The sequence below is a fragment of the Lactuca serriola genome, chromosome 3 (assembly GCF_051521515.1).
Source record: "Lactuca serriola cultivar US96UC23 chromosome 3, Lser_US96UC23_V15, whole genome shotgun sequence".
In the NCBI taxonomy this organism is placed as follows: Eukaryota; Viridiplantae; Streptophyta; class Magnoliopsida; order Asterales; family Asteraceae; genus Lactuca; species Lactuca serriola.
This window is the reverse complement of record NC_136410.1, coordinates 111,344,577-111,369,728: the sequence shown is the minus strand read 5'-3', so window position 1 is coordinate 111,369,728 and position 25,152 is coordinate 111,344,577. Positions and strand designations below refer to the sequence as shown.

Sequence of the window (25,152 nt, the reverse complement as noted above, 5' to 3'; positions counted from 1 at the left end):
CACTTAGCAGCTGGCTCCCATCATTCAAGAGTTCCACAAAGCACAAAGCAAGCAGCATTCGGGCATAGAATAATCTCCACCAGCGCATAAAACCACTCTATCATACAACTCCACTTTCTCTATCCACAAAGCAAAAGGCATCACCGAACTCAGGAAAGCCTACCTCTCATGTGTATCTAACTACTCTCTCGATAGATTCCTCAAATGCACATCTAGGTATCTCTCATAGATTACTCTACTACTCAAAGCTCTCTCTAAAGGATTCCTGCTAGGTATTCCTACTCAGCACATACATAGAGAAAATAGCAGATAATATCAATCAATAGCATCCCCTAGGCTAAGGCATCATGAATTAGGCAACTCTAGCTCTAATTTCCTGAAATACCTAACCTATCCTCTAACATGCAGCTCTAATATCTCATAAGTATCTCATAATATAATCAAGTAATGGTATTTTGGGAAATCACAGTTCAGGCTCTAGTTGATTGTACACACTGATCCTTCTCGTTTTCTCTTTAAAGCTCTTACTCGTTTTAGAAAAATCATTTCTTATTATAAAATTTTCTCAAGTCCTCAGTTTGAGTTCAGACATACCCAAGAGTACATTCGAATCACTCAAACCAAGGCTCTGATACTAACTTGTAACGCCGTAAATTTTCAAACAAAATTTTCACTTTTAAAATCACATAAAATCCAATATCACATTTCTCAAAAACCACAAATATATAAGTTGTCAAAACACAAGTCAACAGTTTTTTGATAATATCCTAGAATCCTCAAAACATAAACTCCAAATCGTGTGTACAATCAAGCTGACGCCTTCCCGCGATCCTAAGAAGTACCTAAAACATATATGACACAACATGGTAAGCATGAATCTTAGTGAGTTCCTCAAAATACCACACATATCTCATTAGCCTCTCATGGCTATATCTCGATAATGACCCTCTAGTCAATGTGTCTCATTTGAGACCCTCCGGTCCCACAACTCGGGTTGGACTCTCCGGTCCTAACTCAATGAAGATCAGAATACAACATAAATCACAAAGACATAATGCAGGATGTCATAATACTCAATAATACCATACAAGACCCTCCGGTCACACCAAGTTACCACTCATGGTAAGTATAGTGAGAAGACTCACCTCAGAAGTAAGCAAGTAGATCTAGTATTCCACGAACAGTCTAGACTCTGCCTACACAATATAATTATCTCTAATAAGCAAATCAAAGTAACCAATCCAAGATGCTAAGCTAACTCCTCCACTAAATCCCAAAAGGGGAAAAAGACCATTTTACCCTTCCATGGTCTCCAAGGTCCACAGTTAACCAAACCCTAAAAGTCAACGAAAGTCAACACTCAAGTCAATAGTCCATGTTGACTAAACTCGTCGAATTCATCTATGCGACTCGTCGAGTTCCTTCACTTTCTCTGAAATATCGGGAAAATCCAACTCAACTCACCGAGTTGTAGCTCGTCCAGACTATCGGGTAAAACCCTTGCTGGCTCGTCGAGTTGGCTCATGTACTCGTCGAGTCCCTCTTGGCCAATTCTCATTCATCGTCGATTACGAAGGCTCATGGTAATACATTACAACAACAGTAGAGATCCGACTACCAAGAGGGACGCCTTAGAGTGGTAGATAAAATACGTTAGGATTAGTAAAACATCCTAAAATATAGTAAATTTGGATTAATAAAATATCCTAAAAGATATTAAATTTGGATTAATAAAATATTCTAAAAGATAATAAGATAGGATCGTTAAATATCATACAAAGATAGTAAATTAGGATTAATAAAGTATCTTAAAAAGATAGTAAGCTAGGGTTGATAGAATATTTTATGAAAGGTTTTTCTAAAAGAAAAATGATTCTTATTTTAATGCAAATAAATAAAGCAGAAAATTATAAAAACTCATGCAATCACCAACATTATGTTGACTTTTTCAAAAATACATGTATTCTCATGGAGATGAGTGGGGAGGATAGTCGTGCCAAGGAGGATATCTTCTAAGGAAGCTTGTTGGAGTCTAGTTTCGTCTCATTGTCATTTCTAGTTATGTTAAGGATGTGTGCTTGACCTTTTAAACAATTTAATCCTAAATATATTATATTAAATAAAAGTATCATTTGTGATATACAAGGTTCTCTATCTCTCTCTCTCTCTCTCTCTATATATATATATATATATATATATATATATATATATATATATATTAAAGCTCATTAATTTATTTTGTTTTTTTATTTAAATTTATAAGAAAAAATCAATTTTAATAATTCATTATTTTTTTATTTTCTTATAAATCCAAAGTTCTTAAATATTTAGATTTTTATATTTAGTTTTTTTTAATTAACCCGTGTAATACATGTGTCTTATACCTAATATATATAATAAGTAGGATAGTACCATATCTCTGCCCGCCCCGCCCCCGCTTCAGGTATCAAATTTAAGCTTCATCCCCTCCCTGTTACATGTTTAGCTAGTCGGGAATGCCCACCGTATTAGGGTCGGGTACCAGAATCCACGAGTCAAATTTGCATACCTAGTAATGTTAGGTATTTACTAAAATTTTAATTTCCATATATATATATATATATATATATATATATATATATATATATATATATATATAGAGAGAGAGAGAGAGAGAGAGAGAGAGAGAGAGGATAGTACTGCATCCCCCCCCTTTAGATCCCAAATTTAAGCACCATCCCCGCCCCATTACATGTTTAGTCGGGAATCCCCACCCCGTTAGGGTCGGATACCAGAATCCGCGAGTCAAATTTGCATCCCTAGTCCCAATTGCATGAAGTGGACATGTGTATTATGTGTCGATTCCTCTCATTCAACCAATTTAAATGTTAAACACATATCAAAATCACAAGTTGACATTACATTGAAAGTTACCTCTACCCATATCATGTCCATACTTTATAGGACAATTATCAAGTCTTTGAAGTCTATATAAAGGCTTATGTTTAGGTGGATCCTGTTTAATTAAGCGTGTTTTAATTTTTTTTAATGATAATGATATACTCTTATTTGGAGATCTTAGGAATAAACGTATCCACAACAATAAGATGAGTTATGGGTCATTAGGTTAAGATGATGTCGTTTATCAACTTTTACTGATTGACAACAAATGCCATCATGATGACAATAATTTGAGTTTGTATACAAGATTTGGACGTTCTACTAAATATTTTTGTTACGAATGATATAATACAAAATTTCATAGACCAAAAAAATATATGTTTAAAAACGAGTTTTAGAACTGTCATTAAAGCTATTATTATGACAAGGTGTTTTTTTAACTTTAAACATTTAATTAAGAATTTAGTACTTTTACGGAGAAAATAGTATACTATAGAGGCAAGAATTATGTAAGAGGTCTCAAGGAGTGATTCTTACTCAATCATTAATGATAGCCGATTAAGAAAAGATTTTAGTTATAATTTTATAATTTATACCGGGCCCCATCATTTCAAAATATCAAAACAAATATATATTTATGATTATTCATGGTTTAAGATTATTATTAGAATATTAGTCCAATAGTGTTTTTTGACATATTTTAGGAAAAAAGCAAACAAATAATAAAAACGTGTTTTTTATTTTTCAAGAAGAAATTATATATATATATATATATATATATATATATATATATATATATATATATATATATATATATATATATATATATATATATAAAAGATCGGATGATGACTTTTTTTAAAGTGACGATTCGTGAAGACATTTTAAAAAAATTTTAAAAAAATACAAATCATAAAATCAAGCATAATACTATATTGGAGAGAAAAAAATGTGGAAATTTTTTTTTGGATCCTTAAAATTGAAACATGGATCATTTTTATGATCCATGATTCAATTTTAATGATCCATGATTCAATTTAAATGATACAAATAAATTTTCCAATTTTTTTCCTCCCGGATATAATACTATGCTCGATTTTATGCTTTGTATTTTTTTTAAATTTTTAAGGTGTCCTCACTTTAAAAAGAGTCCTCACCGAACCCTATATATATATATATATATATATATATATATATATATATATATATATATATATATATATATATATATATATATATATATATATATATATTTATATTGACTCAAAAATAAGTAAGAACTGCAATGACAAAGCTTTGCCGCAGGATTGAAAAAATAAAAGGTGAACATTTGAATTTATTTATCGTCAATATATCGCGACCATATGGTTTTACTTTTGAGTTCTTTAAAAGATATTGGGAGGTGATCAAAGAAGATGCTTTCAATTTGGTGTGTAGTTTTCAGCCATGCAAGGGTATTCCTAAAGGATGTAATCAATCTTTTATTTCCCTTATTCCTAAAGTAAATGATCCCTCATTTACGTCTGATTTTAGACCTTTAAGTCTTGTAGGAAACTTCTTGTCAATCGTCTTGTTGTGGTCATTGATTCAGTAGTGAGTTTTGGGCAATCTGCTTTTATCAAAAGGCGTCAAATTCTTGACAGTCCAATGATGTTAAGTGAGATTATTGCTCAATATTAAGGGTGTGGTAAAAAATTGGTGGTGTTTAAGGCGGATTTTGAGAAAGCTTGTGATTATCTTTCATGGGATTTCCTCTTTGAAGTTATGCAGAAGATGGGATTTAGTGATTTGTGGAGTAATTGGATTAGATCCCCTCTTAATTATTCTAGGATTTTAGTGTTATTCAATGGGGCTCCTACCGAAGAGTTTGATATTTTCGTAGGTCTTTGTCATGGAGATCCGTTTGATATTTTCATAGGTCTTTGTCAAGGAGATCCTATATCTCCTTTTCTTTTTGTGTTGGCCATGGAGGTTTTCCATGTCTCTTAGAGGCTAGTCGGGCAGGGGCTTTTATAGGCGTGCTTCTTGGATCCTCGAGACTTGAGGTGTCTTATTTTTATATGCAAATGATGTTGTTTTACTTTGTGATTGGGAGGTGGAAAATGCTAGGAAGATTATTCGCATCCTTAGAGTTTTTCAAATGTCGTCTAGCTTAAAGATTAATTTACATAAAAGTAAATAAATTGGAGTGGGGGTTCACTTTGATCGAGTCCAAGAGCTTGCTTCTATGCTGGGTTGTAGTGCTATTGACCTTCCTTTTTGTATCTTGGAGTTCTGGTAGGTGCTAACATGAACAAATTTGCTAAATGGCAGTCTATAGTGGATAATTTTTTGAGCAGATTGTCTTCTTGGAAGGCAAAATTATTATCCATTAGTGGTCATTTAACTCCTATGAATGTGGTTTTGGTAGTATTCCAATCTACTTATTAAGCTCTTGGAATCGTTAAGAGCTAGTTTTTATGGGGGGCAGACATTGGAGAGAGAAAGCTACATTGGATTTCTTAGAGTAAAATGATGAGTTCTAAGGAAATAGGAGGTCTTGACATTGGAAGCATTTTTGCTTTTAATAGGGCTCTTTTATTCAGGTGGCATTGACGTTTTTTGCAAAATCTAAATGCTTTATGGGCTAAGGTGATATCGGCTTTACACTATTCTTCTGGAGGTCATGTGATTACTCGAAGTGTAGGTTTAAGTCCGTGCTGAATGTTATTAGGGGGATTGAACATTTGAAGCAGAAAGGTGTTTTTTGGAGGATATATGTACTAAAAAGGTGGGGAATTGTGAGAACCCCTCTCTAAAACTACATCATATTACTTCAAAACATGCTACATGCATATTCATAAACAACATTTTACATTGATAGTTTAATTACAAAAAACTGGATACAAACTGCTTAAGTTTTAGTATATTTTATAACTACCTAGGAAATTATAATATTATACATACACGATTACTAAATACAAAAGTAATATTATTAACTATTCTAAATCTTTCAACAGTATGTGTCTATATTGGATCCGTATTACCTGCAATAGTTAAACACTGAGATGGATAAGCGGTGACTCTTAGTGAGTTTAAAAATAGATACAATATAACGTTATGTCATATATATACCAATATGACAGAAACAAAGAGGAACAAAGAACAACAAAGACATATGTGAATTATGTGACAAACTTTCCATATCAACAAATGATCTGATTCAAAGATTTACAATCAATGAGATACAACAATTTCAACTTGATATAAAACAATAAGACTTCTGCCTATGTGGCATAAAAAATAAACGATTTCTGAATAAATATTTTGCTAGAATTTACAGGTTTTCAGCCCAATCCAACATTCTGCCAATGCCAAAGTGTTGCTTACTCATTCACTTCATGGTCAAAGGCTACATACCAATACCCAAGTGATGATTAATCATTCACTTCGTGGTCAAAGGTATAGCTCATTATCATACTAACACGAGAAAGCATATTGCGCATATAACACATAACATACAACTGTTCCTATAATTTGAACCCACTGTGAAATAATTGAAGGTTAAAATAGTAATTTGGGCAACACTTTGTTTCTATAATTAACTTTATTTGATAAAATCCGGGAGCTTTATTGAAAATTGGGCCTTGTGAGGGTTGAGCTTCAAACCCAAAATATAAATTTCTCAGGGTCTTTGGGCACTTCGAGACGTTTTTCAGGTGTTAGGTATGATCCCGGGGCTTCGGGGGTTTAAAAGTAGCTTAAAATAAAGTTTAGGGTGTAAAAGTGTGCAAAATTCTAACCAAAAGCGGGAGTGTTCGCACCTCCTTTTTATAACCTACGAGGGTTCGGATCGGAGGGAAGAAGGAGCCACACGGCAGCTTCGCAGGCGAGGGGGAGGGCCAGGCATTGGACAGGAGGTGAGACACGCGTCTCGGTTCGGATGCCTCCATCGCAATGGCATGCGTCAGATTCGACTGGGTTGTGCTTCGGATGTGAGGAGCTGGCAACACACGTCGGACACGAAGAAGATGCGAGAGGCGGGTAACGTGGCCAATTCTAGGCCGTGTGTATGCGAAATTTCTCAGATTTTGTGCCAAACTTCAAAATTTTATAACATTCGCATACGAGCTCTGTTTTTGATGTTCTTTATATGCATACGTAGGCGAGATTATACTTTACAACTTTTGTTTGGACTCTGTTGGCTAATTTTGACTTTATTTTTAATATTATTATTTTTAACAGACCATGACAGGAAAATCCGTTAAAAATTAATAACTTCTTCATCTGACGTCCGTTTTTGTCTGTCTTTCTACTGTTGTACTACTATTGACAAGACCTTCAATTTTTGTTTAGGCTGTGTCGGCTAAAAATCACTCAGTCTCATTTATTTCGAGTTTTTAGCTGTATACAGCTATACCGAAACTAAGAAAAATAATAAATTTCTCATACGAAGTCAGATTTTGACGTTCTTTTTATGAAAATTTTTAATTTAACGAATACTACGACTTTCAGTTAGATTACTAAAGCTAAAAAATAGTTTATTGAAAATTCACTTTTTACGCTAAATAGTGTTTTGCCGATTTTGTCATGGATCTTCGATTGGTCATAACTTCTTCGTTATAACTCAGATTTCGATGAGGTTTCTCTTAAATGTTTCTAACGAGATGATCTACAACTTTCAATAATATTATTTTTATTTATTTCCAACTTTATATATTCGTTAATTTCGATAGTTGACTTTTGATTGGAATTTCATAAGACTTCCAATATTTTCCGAATGATTCTAAACATAGTTTTACTTTAAATCCTCATAAAATTGTCTTGTTAGAACTCAAAACTCAAAATCATATATTAAATAATATTCGTTTTTAAACAAAACACGATAACTGAAAGTGTATGTTACAAAAACCTCTTCCTTTTGAGGATTTCGTCCCCGAAATTACAACGATTTAAACAAATGGGGATATTTCGCTCTTATCTCATTCTTATTTTCCCAAGTATAATTTGGGCCTCTATGGTGTTTCCACTTGAAAAGCACCAACTCCACTTATTTGTTACGTAATTTAGTCGTTCTTTCATTTATGATCTCTTCAGGCTCTTCTACATATCTTAATTTATTATCCAGTTTCACTTTGGATAACAGAACCGTTTCATCATATATGCTTAAACATTTACGCAGATAACTCACATGAAACACATCATGAATACCTGCCAAATCTTCAGGCAATTCCAAGCGGTATGCTTGCTTACCAATTCTCTGAATGATTTTGAAAGGACCAATAAATCTAGGACTTAGTTTTCCTTTCTTTCCAAATCGCATAATGCCTTTCCATGGGGATACTTTCAGCATTACGAAATCACCCACCTGGAATTCTATGGGTCGTCTCCTCTTTTGCACATAAGACTTTTGTTGATCCTAGGCTGCTTTCATTCTTTCTCGTACAATTTGAATCTTGTCAATGGTATCTTGAATCAATTCAGGGCCTCCAAGGATTTTTTGTCCTACTTCACGTCAACATAATGGAGTACAACATCTACGTCCATATAGGGCTTCATATGGTGGCATTTTGATTGAAGCGTGGTAACTGTTATTATATGAAAATTAGACAAGAGGTAAGTACTTGTCCCAGTTACCACCGAACTCTAAGACACATGCACGAAGCATATCTTCTACTGTTTGGATTGTTCTCTCCGTCTGACTGTCTTTCTGGGGATGATAAGCGGTGCTGAGAGCAATTTGAGATGCTAATTCACGTTGCATACTCGCCAAAAAATGAGAAGTGAAGCGAGTATCACGATCGGAAATAATATTTAGTGGCACGCCAAGTCTCGCAATAATTTCATGTAAGCATACTTGTGCATATTTCTCCATTGGAGCTGTTTCACGCATGGCAAGAAAATATGCACTCTTAGTCAGTCGGTCGACAATTACCCAAATGCTATCATTTTGTCTCGTAGTCTTTGGAAATTTGGTAATAAAATCCATGGATAGCTTCTCCCATTTCCATATAGGGACATTAATACCTTCTGGACTACCATATGGCTTTTGGTGTTCCGCTTTGATTTGTAAGCATACTAATTACTTGTACCAGGATGTATTGACAGTTTATACTTATGAGCTTCATCTAAAATCTTCTGTCTTAAGCCACCAATCTTTGGAATTCATAGTCGATTCTTAAATATTTTCAGTCCACGTGGATCATCAAGTAAGATATCATCATAATGTATCATCCCTTCATTCTTCACATTTTCTGACTTTCAGGCCTCTCTTGCCATTTTTCTAGTTCATCAAGAATAGTGAACTTTACGGTAGTGTGGGTAATAACATAACATACACTATTATGATAAACCTTCCTGCTAAGAGCATCGACAACTACATTGGCTTTTCCAGGATGAAACAGGATTTCACAGTCATAGTCTTTGATTAGCTTCATGGCTCGATGTTGTCTCATATTTAATGTTTGCTGACTGAATATATACTTGAGACTTTTGTGGTCGGTAAACAATTAACATTTTGTACCAAAAAGATAATGTCTCCAAAGTTTTAGGGCAGACACTACTGCAGCGAGTTCGAGGTCATGAGTGGGATAATTATTTTCATAATCTTTCAGTTGTCTTGAGGCATAGGCTATCAATTTACCACGTTGCTTCAGCACACAATCGAGTCCCAATCTTGAAGAATCTCTATACACGAAGAAATCATTATCACCTTCTGGAAGTGATAAGATTGGAGCATGAGTCAAAAGATATTTTAAAGTTGAGAAAGCTTTTTCTTGGGCTTCACTCCATTCGAACTTTGCTTCCTTTCGTGTAAGAATTGTGAGAGGTACAACTATACATGAAAAATCTTTAATGAATCTCCGGTAATACCCCGCGAGACCCAAGAAACTGCAAATTTCAGAAGCATTACAAGGCGCTTTCCAATTCTGAATGGATTCAATTTTGGTAGGATCTACGGATATACCGTCACCAGAAATCACATGGCCGAGAAATTGAACTTGGCGAAGCCAAAATTCATATTTCGAGAATTTAGCATATAGTTTCTCCTTTCGAAGAAGTTCTAATATTTCATGAATATAAATGGCATGATCAACTTCAAACTTGGAATAGATTAGAATATCATCAATAAATACAATGACAGATTTATCGAGCATTGGACGGCATACCCGATTCATCATATCCATAAATATGGCAGGAGCATTTGTCAAACCAAATGGCATGAAAAGGAATTCAAAATGCCCATAACGCATACGGAAAGCAATCTTCGGTACATCCTGCTCGTATACTTTCAACTGATGATCGCCAGATTTCAAATCAATCTTCGAGAAATAGCTATCACCTTGAAGTTGATCAACTAAATTGTCAATGTGAGGTACTGGGTACTTGTTCTTGATAGTTACCTTATTTAGCTCATGGTAATCAATACACATTCGCATCAAACCGTCCTTCTTCTTGACAAACAATACTGGAGCACCCCACGGAGAGGTACTCGGTTGAATAAAACCTTCGTTAAGTAATTCCTGCAGTTGGATCATCATTTCCTTAATCTCAGATGGTGCAAGACGATAAGGAGTCTTTGCAATTGGAGCATCACCAGGTACAAGATCAATTCAGAATTCTACTTGCCTATCCGAAGGTAGTCCAGGCAAATCATCAGGGAAAACATCAAGATATTCATTAACAAAAAAAAAAAAAAAAAAACAGGAACGTCATTTACAGTTTTCTTCTCCTCTTTTGAGATATCAACGGTGTAGGCTAGATAAATAGAACATCCCTTTGATATGAATTTACGAGCTTTTAGGAAATAAACTATTTTTACGATTTTAAGTCTTTGTTCACCGTAGACATAAATAGGATTCTCCCTTTCAATGGGAATATGTACTATGTTTTCATAGCACAAGAGTTCTGCATGGTTCTTTGACAACAAATCCATGCCAAAAATAATATCAAAGTTGGGCAAGGAGATAGGAATCAGGTTAGCAAGAAAATTATAGCCTTCAATTTCTACCACACAATCCCTATAGAATTTTATCAACAACTAATGATATACTTCCCGCAGTATCTACATGAAATGGTTGCACGAGTGCATAGCAAGCAATTTGAAAGGAATGCGCAAACTCATGAGACACAAAAGAATCCGAGGCACCAGAATCAAATAAGATGTGAGCAGGTCTAGAGTTGACAAGAAATATACCGGTCACAACATTTGGGTCTTTACGTGCCTCCTCCGTGGTAATCTGAAATACACGACCTTTAGCTTTTGTCACCTCCTCCTTTTTAGTCGGAGTACTCTTTGGTTATTGAATGAAAGATTGAATCCTCGTCGGTTGTTGAACAGAAGCTTGACTTCCCGCCACTTGGCTAGTAAGAGTAGGGCATAAGCGCTTCCTATGGCCAACAACATAACAAGCAAAGCATGTAACATTCTCCATCGGGCAAATGGACTTCATGTGGCCTATTTCTCCACATCCATAACAAACCATTGATCCTTTTTCTAATCAGAATTCTCCCGGATGATTCTTTCCACAATTTCGACACAATAGTAATTGAAGAGAAAAAGATTGTGATCTACCACAGGCACGGGGGTATTATGAGATTGCACTTATTTGCAAGGATCAGTTCGAATAGATTGAGCTGGTGGAATAAAGGAAACAGGAATAGTTCGATCAATACGTGGATGCTTCGGTACAGAAAAAATGGCACCACGTATTTCTAAGTCATGCTCGGGCTTTCGGGCATACTCAACAGCTTTATCAAATGATAGAACATCCCGATTGCTCACGAAGTCGTGGATTTCATATCGTAATCCCTCCATGAATAACTGAATTTTATCGTCTTCAGTTGGAATATACTTTGTAGCAAACTGTACTTTTTGATTGAATTGAGCTTCATATTCATTCACGATCATTCCTTCTTATTTAAGTTTGAGGAATTTTTTCTCCAATGTTCTCCTCATGTCCAGAGGACAATATTTTTCTAGCAAGCGAGTTTTGAACATTCCCCAAGATAAATTCTCCTGGTCATACTCGTTGAGAGCTTCAAATGTTGCTTCCCACCAGACCAAGGCTTCTCCGCTGAACATTGCAGAAGCATAATTAACCTTATCTTCATTAATCATATGAGAGATACAAAATCTTTTTCCGTGTTCTGGATCCAGGTAAGAACAACAATGGGATTAAGGGCACCTGAAAACTCTATAGCACCACTACTCTTGAAAGTTTTAAATGAGGGACGTTTCACCTCCCCTTTTGAAGATTCTCCGATGGCTTTCTCTTTGCCTTTATCACCATTCTTTTTGTGTTCTTTGAGAGTCTTTCGAATAACACCAGTAAGTTTACCCAAGATTCACTCCTCACGAGGGGATAGTATTTATTTCATCAGGATGAGGATCTCCACCCACATCTGGTGTATAGCTACCTTCCTGTTCAGCCATTGTTCTGAAAATTTGGAGTAACATAGTATTTTAGAATATTAGGATTTATTATTACTTAATACTTTACTTAAGTCTTTCCTATGGTTTGTATCCATATACTTACAATGAATCCGTTCATATATTGAACTTCTGACGGTTTAAGTCTAAATATCAATCCGTGGTATTTAGTTCACTTAAACTACTGCTCTGATACCGTGATTGTGAGAACCCCTCTATAAAACTACATCATATTACTTCAAAACATGCTACATGCATATTCATAAACAACATTTTACATTGATAGTTTAATTACACAAGACTGGATACAAACCGACTAAGTTTTAGTATATTTTATAACTACCCAGGAAATTATAATTTTATACATACACGATTACTAAATACAAAAGTAATATTATTAACTATTCTATATATTCCAACAGTATGTGTCTATACTGGATACTTATTACCTGCAATAGTTAAACACTGAGAGGGATAAGCGGTGATGCTTAGTGAGTTCAAAAATAGATACAATATAACGTTCTATCATATATATATACCAATATGATAGAAGCAAAGAGGAACAAAGAAGAACAAAGGCATATGTGAATCATGTGACAAACTTTCCATATCAACAAATGATCCGATTCAAAGATTTACAATCAATGAGATACATCAATTTCAACTTGATATACAACAATACGTCTTCTGCCTATGTGGCATAAAAAATAAATGATTTCTGAATTAATATTTTGCTAGAATTTATAGGCTTTCAGCCTTATCCAGCATTCTGCCAATGCCAAAGTGATGCTTACTCATTCACTTCATGGTCAAAGGCTACATATCAATACCCAAGTGATGCTTAGTCATTCACTTTGTGGTCAAAGGTATAGCTCATTATCATAATAACATGGGAAAGCATAGTGCACATATAACACATAACATATAACTATTCCTATAATTTAAACTCACCGTGAAATAACCGGAGGTTAAAATAGTAATTTGGGCAACACTTCGTTTCTATAATTAACTTTCTTTGATAAAAACCGAGAGCTTTATTGAAAACCGGGCCTTGCAAGGGTTGAGCTTCAAACCCAAAAGATAAATTTCTCGGGGTCTTCGGGCACTTCGAGACGTTTTTCAGGTGTTAGGTGTTATCTCGGGGCTTCGGGGGTTTAAAAGTAGCTTAAAATAAAGTTTAGGGTGTAAAACTGTGCAAAATTCTAACCAAAACCGGGAGGGTTCACACCTCCCTTTTATACATTGCGAGGGTTCGGATCCGAGGGAAGAAGAAGCCACCCGACAGCTTCGCAGGCGAGGGGGAGGGCCAGGCGTCGGACAGGAGGCGAGACACGCGTCTCGGTTCGGATGCCTCCACCGCGATGACACGCGTTGGATCCGGATTGGGTTGCACTTCGGATGCGAGGAGCCGACAACACGTGTCGGACATGAAGCAGATGCGAGAGGCGGGTGACGTGGCTAATTCTAGGCCATGTGTATGCGAAATTTCTCGAATTTTGTGCCAAAACTTCAAAAATTCATAACTTTCGCATACGAGCTTCGTTTTCGACGTTTTTATATGCACGCGTAGGTGAGATTATACTCTACAACTTTCCTTTAGACTCCGTTGGCTAATTTTGACTTTATTTTTAGTATTATTATTTTTAACAGACCGGGACAGAAAAATCCGTTAAAAATTCATAACTTCTTCATCCGACGTCTATTTTCGTCTGTCTTTTACCGTTGTACTACTATTGACGACACCTTCTATTATCGTTTAGGTTGTGTCGGCTAAAAATCACTCGATCTTTATTTCTAGTTTTGAGCTGTATACTGTTATACCGAAACTTAGAAAAATCATAACTTCCTCATACAATATTAGATTTTGACGTTCTTTTTATGAAAATTCTTGGTTTAACGAATAATACGACTTTCATTTAGATTACTAAAGCTAAAAAGTAGTTTATTGAAAATTCACTTTTTACGCTAAATAGTGTTTTGTCGGTTTTGTCGCAGATCTTCGATTGATCATAAATTCTTCCTTATAACTCGGATTTCAATGTGGTTTTTGGCTTTTTGCCTAAATGTTTCTAACGAGATAATCTACAGCTTTCAATAACATTATTTTTATTTATTTCGAACTTTATATTTTCGTTAATTTCGATAGTTGACTTTTGATTAAAATCTCATAAGACTTCCAATATTTTCCGAATGACTCTAAAAATAGTTTTACTTTAATTTTTCATAAAACTATCTTGTTAGAACTCAACACTCAAAATCATATATTAATTAATATTCGTTTTTAAACAAAACACGATAATAGAACGTGTATGTTACCTGAATGGAAGAAATACTTTGTTTTGGCTTGATAATCGGCATGGGTCGAATATTTTTAAGAACAAGTTTCATAAACTTGTTTGTTCTTGATACAAATCTAGAGGCGTGCTTATCAGATCGGTCCTCAAAAACACAGATTTTGGAGGCGTTTGTGAGATATCCACGAAACGGTGTTACGGGTTCTCAATGGGATGAGCTGCGAGAAATCATCCAGGAGGTGGTTTTATTCGATTCGTCTGGTTCTTACTCGTGGGATCTAGATGTCAAGGGAGAATTCTCGGTTGCCTCAATGGGAAATTTTGTTGATGTATACACTTTGGAGTATTTTAACATTCCTACTAAATGAAATTCTTATGTTCCAAAGAAGTTAATGTTCATGTTTGATGGGTTGAAAGAGATAAGCTTCCCACTGGATTGAATCTAATTTGATCTTACAAAGTTAGAACCAAAAACTAATTTTTTTTTCATTTAAGAATTCAATTTCATCTTAAAAAGTTCAACCAAACACTGAAATACGATGAAACTGGGTTTCAATTCCCCACAATTCCATTACATTCCACCGAACCAAACAGCCTTTTAGTTTTCTTCTCATACTTTTTGTAATATAAGAAAAACTAGGAAGAAAAAAAAATGTACAAAATCCACACAATGAAGTATAATAAAGGGACTAAATCTTTAAACTACTATATATATCTCTAGAGGTGGACCCTAATAAAATAAAAGGAAAACAAAGTGTGAAAAACACAAAGATTATGTAGAATCTTATGATGTGGTGACAACCACCAGAATACATCCCGCCTACAACTGTTCAACTTTTATAAATTCCTCATTTACATCATTCCATAATTTTATTTTATTTATTTATTATTTATTTTTCATAAATATTTTCTTGTCCATAACTCCAAAAAGAAGTCCTTTTTATTTCTGCAATTTCAGAATTTATTTTCTGTTCCCATTTTGCCCCTCTCGTCTCGTCTACCTCGTCCAACTGAAACACCCCTGCTTCCTCCCACAGTGAAAGCAAAAGCGAAGCCCCACCTTCCACTGTGTGTTCCTGCGTGAGAGAGAAAGCTTTACCAACAGTGAAACCCTAGGATAGGAGCGTATACAGAGATTCTGAGTTCTCATGAAGGGTTACAGAGACAATGGTGGCGCTGCTGGTGGTTTTGGAGCGCGAAATAAGACAGTGTATGACGACGTATTTGGTGGTCCGCCGAAGTTTGGAGCCACAACTCTTCCTCCTCGCCTTGAGGATTACACTGAGATTTTCCAAGGCTTTCACGCCTCCCGAGGCTCTTCAATTCCTATTCTAGATCTTCCGCCGCCGTGCAACGAGTCCGACGACGTTTGGTTTGATTTGCAGAGCTCTAAGCTTGATTACTCTGAGGTTTTCGGAGGCTTCAACGGCCTCGATTTTGCAGTTTCGTATGAAGAACTGTTTAAAATCTCCAAAGTTGGGGATGGTGATTCCTCGGATGATGTTTGGTATGGAATAATTTTACTACTCATATTTAGTTTATATGTTCAATTGATTACCTTCGTTGACATGCTTTAATTCACATAATCAAAGTACAAGCATCCGATTATCATTGAAATGATCGTTGCTATGCTGCTTTGAACTGAATTTGTGGTCTGTAGAAGTATTTTTGTAGATTCATCGTATCAAGGACCTGTTCACAAAGAATTCTCTGATAAAGCACCGAACAAAACTGTTGATCTTACATTGCTTTATAACTAGGCCTCTGTGTTTGATAGGAGTTTAGTTGCAGAATTAGTGTTGATTCCTGGTGGCTGTAGGTGGTAGGTGGTAGGGGCCGAGTTGGTTTTGAGCTTTATTATTTGACCTAGGGACCAATAACATGATTCTCATTGAACCTTCTGTCATTATCTGCAGCTTCATTCAAGCATACAATGAGCATCAGACAAATATCATGAACTTTAGTAGGGTAGTCTTCTTTTAATTGAAGCAGGATAAATAAAGTTTATGTGCATTCATATAATTTGATAGTTATCATCCTTTTTGTCATACATTTCCATTTCTTCAAAGATTTGTTGTAATAAAACCAAGAATAATCTTAAATCATGGCAAATTTTTTCTTTCTTTTCTTGTGGTAGGACTCCTGCTGAAAGTGAAACATTATCAGATGAATTAGATCCTTACGCCTCAATGGAGATGAATCAACATGTATCCACTGAAGACCCCATTGAATTATTTGGTGTACAATTACAATCCGAGCCTAATTTTGAAGAAGAAAAAGATCTGATCATAAATGATTCTCAATTTCTTGATGTCCCTAATGAAATAGAAAATGAGAAACTGTTCTCATTGGCTAACAATAACAATGATGATTCTTCAGGTAATCATTTTGGTGGAGTTTCAGAAAGGAAACAACTCAAGAAATCTCTTTCACAACCCTTAGATAATGTTTATGACACAGAAAGATATAAACCACATCTTTCTGTATCTGATCTCAGCCTTAAAACTCAGCCTTCCAACTTACCACCACCCTCAAGGCCTCCACCTGTCTTATCTTCAAAAAAGGGGAATTCAAAACTGAAAACTTCTAAAACATTTGCTTTTGAAAAGATGAGAGGTGACAGATCACCACCTTACTTTGATGTTGAGATAGATGCAAGTTCTTCTGCTGCTGCAGATGCTGCAGCCATGAAAGATGCAGTTGAGCAAGCTCAAGCAAAGCTCAGAAGTGCAAAAGAGTTGATGAACAAAAAGAAAGAGGCTCTTCAAATCCATTCAAAGAATAATGTAGCAGATAAAAAGGAAAGGGTAAATGGGGATGAAAGAGAAAGAGAAAGAGAAAGACACAATAAAAAGATTTCACTTGAATCATCATATGAGCAGAAGGAAGATTTTGATTTTAAAAATGTAGAAGAAAGAGAGGTTTTTAATGGATTGAATGAGGAAGATGAACACATAAAGGAAGATACTTTATCTCATAATAATATTACTTGTAAACAAAATGAGGAAGAAATTAAGACAAGTGAAGCTGATGAAAGTGAATTGTATGATAACTTGATAGAAATTCAGCTAAAAGATAATGACATGAAACCTGGAGTAAAACTAGTAGAGGAATTTTACAATAAAACCCGTGATGAGTGGGAAGATTATAATATTGCTGCATTTCAAGAAGCTTTTGAGAAAGAACACAAGAAGGAACTAAAGGAATCTGAAGAACAGGTGGGCCCACCTGAAGAAGAAGATCATGATCATGAAAGTGAAGAAGAGAAAATCTTACATGAAGAAGATGAGATAATAACAGAGGAAACACAAAATGCTGACGTGGCACTGAAAAACGAGACAATACATGAAACGAAAGAAGGAAGTGAGGAAATGGTTTATGAAAACGATGTAATTGAAAAGGAAGAGGAGTTGACTGAAGAAGTTGAGTCAAACATAGAGGAGATTTCAGGTGTGGTTGACCAAGTGGATGATGAGTTGACTTCTGTATCAAAAAATGAAGCAACCCTAAACAACCCCATAAACAATATGCAAAGTGTGAAAGAAACATCAATGGAGAAGAATGATGAGAAAAACAAGGAAAGAGAAAAGATGGAGAGAGAAAGAGAGAGGATGAGAAAAGAAGAAGAAGAACGAGAGAGACAAATAGAAAGGGAAAAGGATCGAATGGCAATTGATAGGGCAACACTTGAAGCACGTGAAAGGGCGTTTTCGGAAACTAAGGAAAGATCAGAAAGGGCGGCTGTGGAACGCGCTACAGCCGAGTATAGACAACGGGCTTTGGCTGAGGCTCGGGAGAGATTAGAAAAAGCATGTGCTGAGGCTCGGGAAAGGTCATTAGCGGAAAAGACGATGGAGGGTAGGCTAAGGGTAGAAAAAGCAACCGCTGAGGCACGTGAAAGAGCCGAAAAATCGGTTGATGATAAGTTTAGTAATTCTAGAAGTATGGGGTTAAGATATTCCACTCAAAATGCATCATCTTATAATGGTATGAGAAGGGTATTTTCGTCTTTTGCTTATGATAAAAAACAAAACCCTTTTCTATCTTTTTGGATGAGACAAAAATTTGCAACTTTTTGTCCTATTGACATCAGACTGCGATTGTGATTGCGGTACAAAGGTTCTGTCATAGTCCTGTCGTGTTTTAGCTTCAAGAATATTTAACATATGAGAAGGGCATTTATGTCTTTTGCATATATGTCTGATAAAAAACAAAACCCTTTTTCCATCTTTTTGGATGAAACAAAAGTTTGCAATTTTTTGTCTTATTGACATTAGACTGCGATTACATTACAGTACAAACGTTTTGTCATGTCGTGTCATGAGCTTCAAGAATATTCAATTTTTTTTGTTTTATCTATAAAAAAGATTTTTTATTTTTTTAAAAATATTATTGATATGACGGATAAAAATTAAAACCTTGTCCCATTTGATGGGTCAAACTAGTTTGATCTGTACCTGTTGTGTCTTGTCATGTCTGTCTATTGACAAAAATTTGAAACTTTTATTCCATTGACATCTGTCTTATGCAAATGCAGTACAATCTGTCATGTCATGAATTTTCGAAAAAATTCAGTTTTATTTATTTATTTATTTATATTTATAAAAAAGCGATGTATATATTTTTAATAATATTGTGTTGTATGTAGGAGGTGAAAGCGAATCACCACAACGGTGTAAAGCGCGCTTAGAAAGGCATCAAAGAACAGCTGATCGTGCAGTATGTTATTATTATTATTATTATTTATATAAATTTCTTGTTTGTATTTTTTATAAATTATAAATTATTATAAATATAGGCAAAAGCATTGGCAGAAAAAAACATGAGGGATCTTCTTGCCCAAAAAGAACAAGCAGAAAGAAACGTAAACATCTTTAAACTCTATTTCTCTTATAAATTTCCAATTTATTTATTTTAAAATTTTTTATAATTTCTTATTTTGCGTTTTTATTTTTTTTATTTTCAGAGATTGGCTGAAAGTCTTGATGCTGAAGTAAAAAGATGGTGTAGTGGGAAACAAGGAAACCTACGTGCATTACTTTCAACCTTACAATATGTATGTATGATTTATAATTATGATTAAATTTATTTATTTATAATTTAATAATTAATTAATTAATTAATAAAATTTCAGATTCTCGGGTCGGAAAGCGGGTGGCAACCGATTCCTTTAACCGAAGTTATTACTACTGCCGCTGTAAAAAAAGCTTACCGAAAAGCAACTCTTTGTGTGCATCCAGACAAATTACAACAACGTGGTGCAAGTATTCAACAGAAGTATATTTGTGAAAAAGTTTTCGATCTTCTCAAGGTTTGTTATTAATATTAATATAATAATATTAATATTAATATTAATTAATATATTTTTGGGTGGTGTGTAGGAAGCGTGGAACAAGTTTAACTCTGAAGAACGGTAGATGTGAAGGATTTGTGGTTTCTTGAGTTGAATCAAAAGCAAAAGGAAGTAATTTTTATATATTTTTGTCACGTGGTTTTTTCTATATTCTATAATGTATCAGTAATTCAGTATCAATTCGTTATTATTACCGATCTACCACTTGAATTGATTTGACACGTGTGGGTTGGAATCATATAAACGAGGATCAAGTATGAAGAATAGGGGTGATATATTATATATTCTTAATTCTTAATTAATGGAAGGTATCGATTCAATGGGTATGGATGAATCTTAAACCTTTTTTTTTTGTGAAAAATAAAAATGCCAAAAGTTGTCTGATAGATTATGAAAGTTTAAGATCGTTGAAGGTGGTTGTGTCTATGAAGGTGGCAAACAGTGTTTGGGGAAGCAATAGAGTAACTAGGCATGGCAGTGGAGCGGCTTTGGAGCAGATCGGCCTTGATGGAAACAGTTAAGCAATCTTCAAATGATGATCCATACCTGACCCGTAACCTGCGTGGTTTTGAAAGATTAAATGCATGCTCTTATCCAACGGATCAACAAATTTCAATTCTTTTACCCGATCCATTTGCAATATTAAGTTTAGGCTATAATTATTCATTAAAACACACAATTGGATTCGATTTCAAAGATTCTAGAGTTGATTACGTTAGAATATTAGAAAACAAACCTGATTATGGATTGTGGAGTGTGGAATATGGAATGTTGATCACTCGATTGTAACATTTTATTCTTGTTCTTAAATCTTGATTGAACCATTTTCTTCTTGCTCTTGAGTCTTGATTGTGGAATATTGATTTCACAGTCGATTACTCGATTTCAAAGATTATAGAGTTGATTATATTGGGAGTCAACTGCAATTGGCCATTTGGATTAGGAACTTAACTGAGAAGTTAAAGTGAAATGGCTAACAATCTAACTCCTCCACTCTTGCATGTGAAGATTGATAAATGTATTATAATTTATTAATAATTAATTTATATTTCAAAATTTTAGATGGAACGAGTCATAAATGGATCAAATCGATAATGATCCATAGCAAACCCTTTTAATAAAAGGGTTAGCGAGTATGGGTTGTTAACGGGTAAACGAATCATAAAATATGATCAAAACCCATTAATTTTGTATGGATTTTGAGCAGATCAGGCTTAAAACCCGTTCCATTATTAAGTCTAAATTGCAGATGGGCTTCGATATGGCTTAATGTGCTTCCATTTTGGTAAGTTAGTCGTAAGTATATATATATATATATATATATATATATATATATATATATATATATATATATATATATATATATATATATATATATATATATATATATATATATATATATATATATATATATATATATATATAGATTTTTGCCATTTTACAATTAGCGAAATCACAAGTGGCATATGGCCAACTGTGATTTCTTCTTACCAAAACTACCATTTCATTTTTTTAAGCCTATATGAGTTTGTATAAATCTTTAATCTACAAATTGTGCATTAAATACTTGTAAAATTGCAAATGGAAGTCCATGTGCAATTTCCTCTCTTCGAAATACAAGTTCTAAAAGCTTTAACTATAAGGTTTTGTAAATACGATGATGTTTCAACAATATCTTATACATACAAACAAAATAACTAAATATTAGACCACATATGACATTATTAGATGGAAATGCGGTTTCAGTTATTAAAGAGAATTCCTAGAGCTTGAAAATGTGAGAATGAGGTTCATTTTTTTTACGGTTTAAATATATCGGGTTAATGAACCAAGAAATCACAACACATTAACCAAATTCAGAGAGCTGCCATATGTTTTTTTTGGCTATTTGAAATTTTGAATTATTTCCTTAATTTTTGGCTTTTTCTTGGAAATATTAGGATTTTGGCTAAATTTTTCCTTTTTTTTTTTTTTTTTTTTTTTTTTTCTCTAGGATTATGAAAAATGATAAAGGTAATGATAATTGGTACTACCGAAGATTAAGAAAACATTGAAGCTGCAACACTTAGCATAGTTCCTTTCTCTTGACACATTAGAGTATCATGTTCTTGCATTAAATTTATACATTATGTTTGTTTTCTAGAATTTCTTTAGCATACTTCCATTTGAGAGATGAACACTTCTCCATCCTTTTTGTTCTATCTCCATGCCTAGAAAGTAACCCATTTCTCCTTGACAATGTTGCAACAAATCTAAACTTATTCTTGACAGTTGACACAAAACAAGCTAAACATCAACGAATTCTCAAGAACACGAAAACTAGGACCTATTTCACAAAAAAAAACAAGATTTTAGTACATCGATCTCTTCTTGACCAAAAGCTTTCGAAAACATGCTATATTCATGCAATGCAACATATTCCTAGAATGCTCGCTAAGAAACACACAAATTTCACTTATTATTAGTATTATTTTTTTTTTACCAAAATCACAACTTGGCATCTAAAAAATGAAAATATCTTCAAAAAAATTCTTGAGAAATAGCTTGACCTACCTTTATAAAGATTAGATTCTTTTGGTGATAAACCCAAATCCGATCTTGCAAGAACGATTCTTCTCCAAAATTACCTTAATCTTTTTTTATCAACCTCTCCTTTTCCTCTCTTGCTTACAAGAACATGCTCACCATTATGCAGAAACCAACAAAATGCTCAACCTTTTAAGCTAAAACACAACTTTTCCACTTATGGCAATTGACTTCTAGCCCATTAATGCAACCAAAACTAAAAAATGTTAAGCTTTTCACTCACAATTATTACAAAAAACACATTCAAATTATTATAACACATAAAGTATTCATATAACACTAGATGTGAGACCCATGTATTACATAAATTTATTTTAAAAAAATTAAATATGAAATTCTAAACATTTGAAGTTTGAATTTATAAAAAAATGAGAAAAATATTGAATTATTGAAATTAAAGTGTTTCTTTTTCTTAATTTTTTTTTTGATACCGGAATGCCATTTCGATACAATTGTTAAGTTAATACATCTTAGAAAAATAATTTAGATAAATAAACAAAGGAAACTAATGATATTTTAATTTAGTAATTTTAAAATTAGAAGGGAATTCCATTAATGAAAATAATATGCGTTTATTATTACATTTAAATATTATGTGAAACTTAAAAAAATTGAAAAACTATAAAATGACATTTGGAAAAAAAATTAAAATAATAAGAAAAAGCCATGTGACATAATACATTAGAAGAACACAAGTGACAAAATTATTTTCATTTATTAGAGATGATATTCGATGTAATTCGACATCAAATACATCAATTTACTGTTTAAAGAAAAAAAACAAATACATCAACTTACTATTTAAAGAAAAAAAATAAATACATCGATTTATTGTTTTTTGACATCCCTAATAATCAGGAAGTATAAGTGAAAATATTTCTAAGCATGTCATTATATGTTAACCTTTTTTAAAGAAAAGAATAAATACATCAATTTACTGTTTTCCCAAAACTTGAATAAAAGCGTCATTCTAAACTTCTCTAAAGTATTTATAATCTAACATTTGATAAGAGTGAATGATGATAATGGCATATTTATGGTTTCACACAGCGTTAACCATTATTTTAAATTCCTCACAAACAGTAGTTTTTTTAATTTATTTTTATACTTTTAAGTTTTAAATATGCATGTCCACATCCTATATAGAAGAGTATATTTACACATGAAACGAAATAAAAACAAAAACGTGGACGTGCCGGAGTGGTTATCGGGCATGACTAGAAATCATGTGGGCTTTGCCCGCGCAGGTTCGAATCCTGCCGTCCACGATTTTTCAATATTTTTAGTTTGTATTTCTGAGTAAAATGAAAGCCTTTTTACCGAATATCATAAATAGTGATATTACAATTAACATACTTGATTTCTTTTTATTTATAGACAAAAGGGCTTTTAATATCATATATAAGTTAAACTGAATATTGCATATTTTACATGACATATATCGTGATGCATTGTCTACTCAAGAAGACATCCAACACAAACTGAAGTGAACCCACAAATCCCAATTCACCAATTGAGATCATGTAACTTGTAAAGCAAAGAATGCCACTCAGAATCATGGTGTCGATAAATGAAAATACTAATATATATTTAGCAATATTACTTATTTTTAGTTCATTAAATGTTCCTTGAATGTGCTCTACCGGTCAAGTCATCAACATATCTATAATTTCTTTCTTTAAGAACATGTTTTTGTTTTCTCTTGACTCCTTAAAATTGTTTAAACTATTTTTTTTTGCCATTAAAAAAACATTATTTTTTATGTTGTTTAGAAAATATTATTTTTGAAATGACCGATGATAATGATGCTTGGAACATGAATCACTACTAACAAATTGTGATTTAGTGGCACAAAAGTGACACGCCTGATTTGGTTTGTTCTAGTTAACCACCTACATGCTATATGAACTTCAACATCACTATATGAACTTCAACCAACATCAATCTTCAACATGAACTTCAACCAAAATCATCGCTATCTCAAGCAAACAATTTGCCTCACCAACCAACGAACTTGACCCGTTCGTTAACATTTGACCCGTTTTGTTAAAACCAAATTTTCTAGTAGTGACTCACAATCTCCACATGGGGGTCTTGCAAGGTCTTGAAGCTTTGTGTAACAAATTTTTTCTTGGTGTGCAGATAGAAGAGAAGCAAAAAATTACTTGGATTTTTTGGAAGAAAGTCCCAACGCATAAAAATAATGGTGGTTTAGGGGTGTGCATTTTTTTTTTTGCCTTAAATCGTGTTTTTTTATTCAAGTGGGTGTGGTGGTTTCTTTCTAGCCATGACGCTCTTTGGGAGAAAGTTGTTAAGGCGATCCATGGAGAAAAAACTTTAATTGGGTGCTCTTTGCATACTGGTAGCTCTTTTGTTTGGATTGATATCTTGAAAGTGACTTCCCAATTGTACGAGAAAGGCATAGACTTATTTCAGTTTTGCAAAAAAAGGTTGGTGATGTTGCTCTTACTTTATTTTGGGAGGATGCTTGGCATGACGATTCTTCTTTTAAGTCTTAATTATCTAGAATTTATAATTTGGAGTTAAGTAAGTCTACTCATGTTAAAGATATGTTGGAACATTCGTCTTTATGGTTATCTTTTCGCCGGTTGCTTAGGGGAGGGGGG

At 33.8% G+C, this 25,152-nt stretch overlaps 1 protein-coding gene and 1 non-coding gene across 2 annotated transcripts; both read left to right on the top strand.

Annotated features, from left to right (window-relative positions):
* Positions 1 to 15,494: 15,494 nt before the first annotated feature.
* LOC145093041 (Chaperone DnaJ-domain superfamily protein) lies at positions 15,495 to 20,265 on the top strand. The gene is made up of 7 exons (XM_079031078.1): positions 15,495 to 16,093; positions 16,724 to 18,573; positions 19,235 to 19,305; positions 19,385 to 19,450; positions 19,553 to 19,642; positions 19,721 to 19,897; positions 19,968 to 20,265. The coding sequence occupies exons 1-7, from the start codon at positions 15,735 to 15,737 to the stop codon at positions 20,001 to 20,003; spliced, it is 2,649 nt and encodes an 882-aa protein (XP_078887204.1). The 5' UTR covers positions 15,495 to 15,734; the 3' UTR covers positions 20,004 to 20,265.
* Positions 20,266 to 23,711: 3,446 nt separating this feature from the next.
* On the top strand, positions 23,712 to 23,793 carry TRNAS-AGA (transfer RNA serine (anticodon AGA)). The gene has a single exon. It is a non-coding gene; the product is annotated as a tRNA-Ser (tRNA).
* The last annotated feature ends 1,359 nt before the right edge of the window (positions 23,794 to 25,152 follow it).

Coding starts and splice junctions, on each gene's coding strand:
- LOC145093041 (XM_079031078.1), top strand. CDS start 15,735: ATGAAGGGTTACAGAGACAATGGTGGCGCTGCTGGTGGTTTTGGAGCG. Junction 16,094..16,723: donor GATTCCTCGGATGATGTTTG/GTATGGAATAAT, acceptor TTCTTGTGGTAG/GACTCCTGCTGAAAGTGAAA. Junction 19,451..19,552: donor AAGAACAAGCAGAAAGAAAC/GTAAACATCTTT, acceptor TTTTATTTTCAG/AGATTGGCTGAAAGTCTTGA.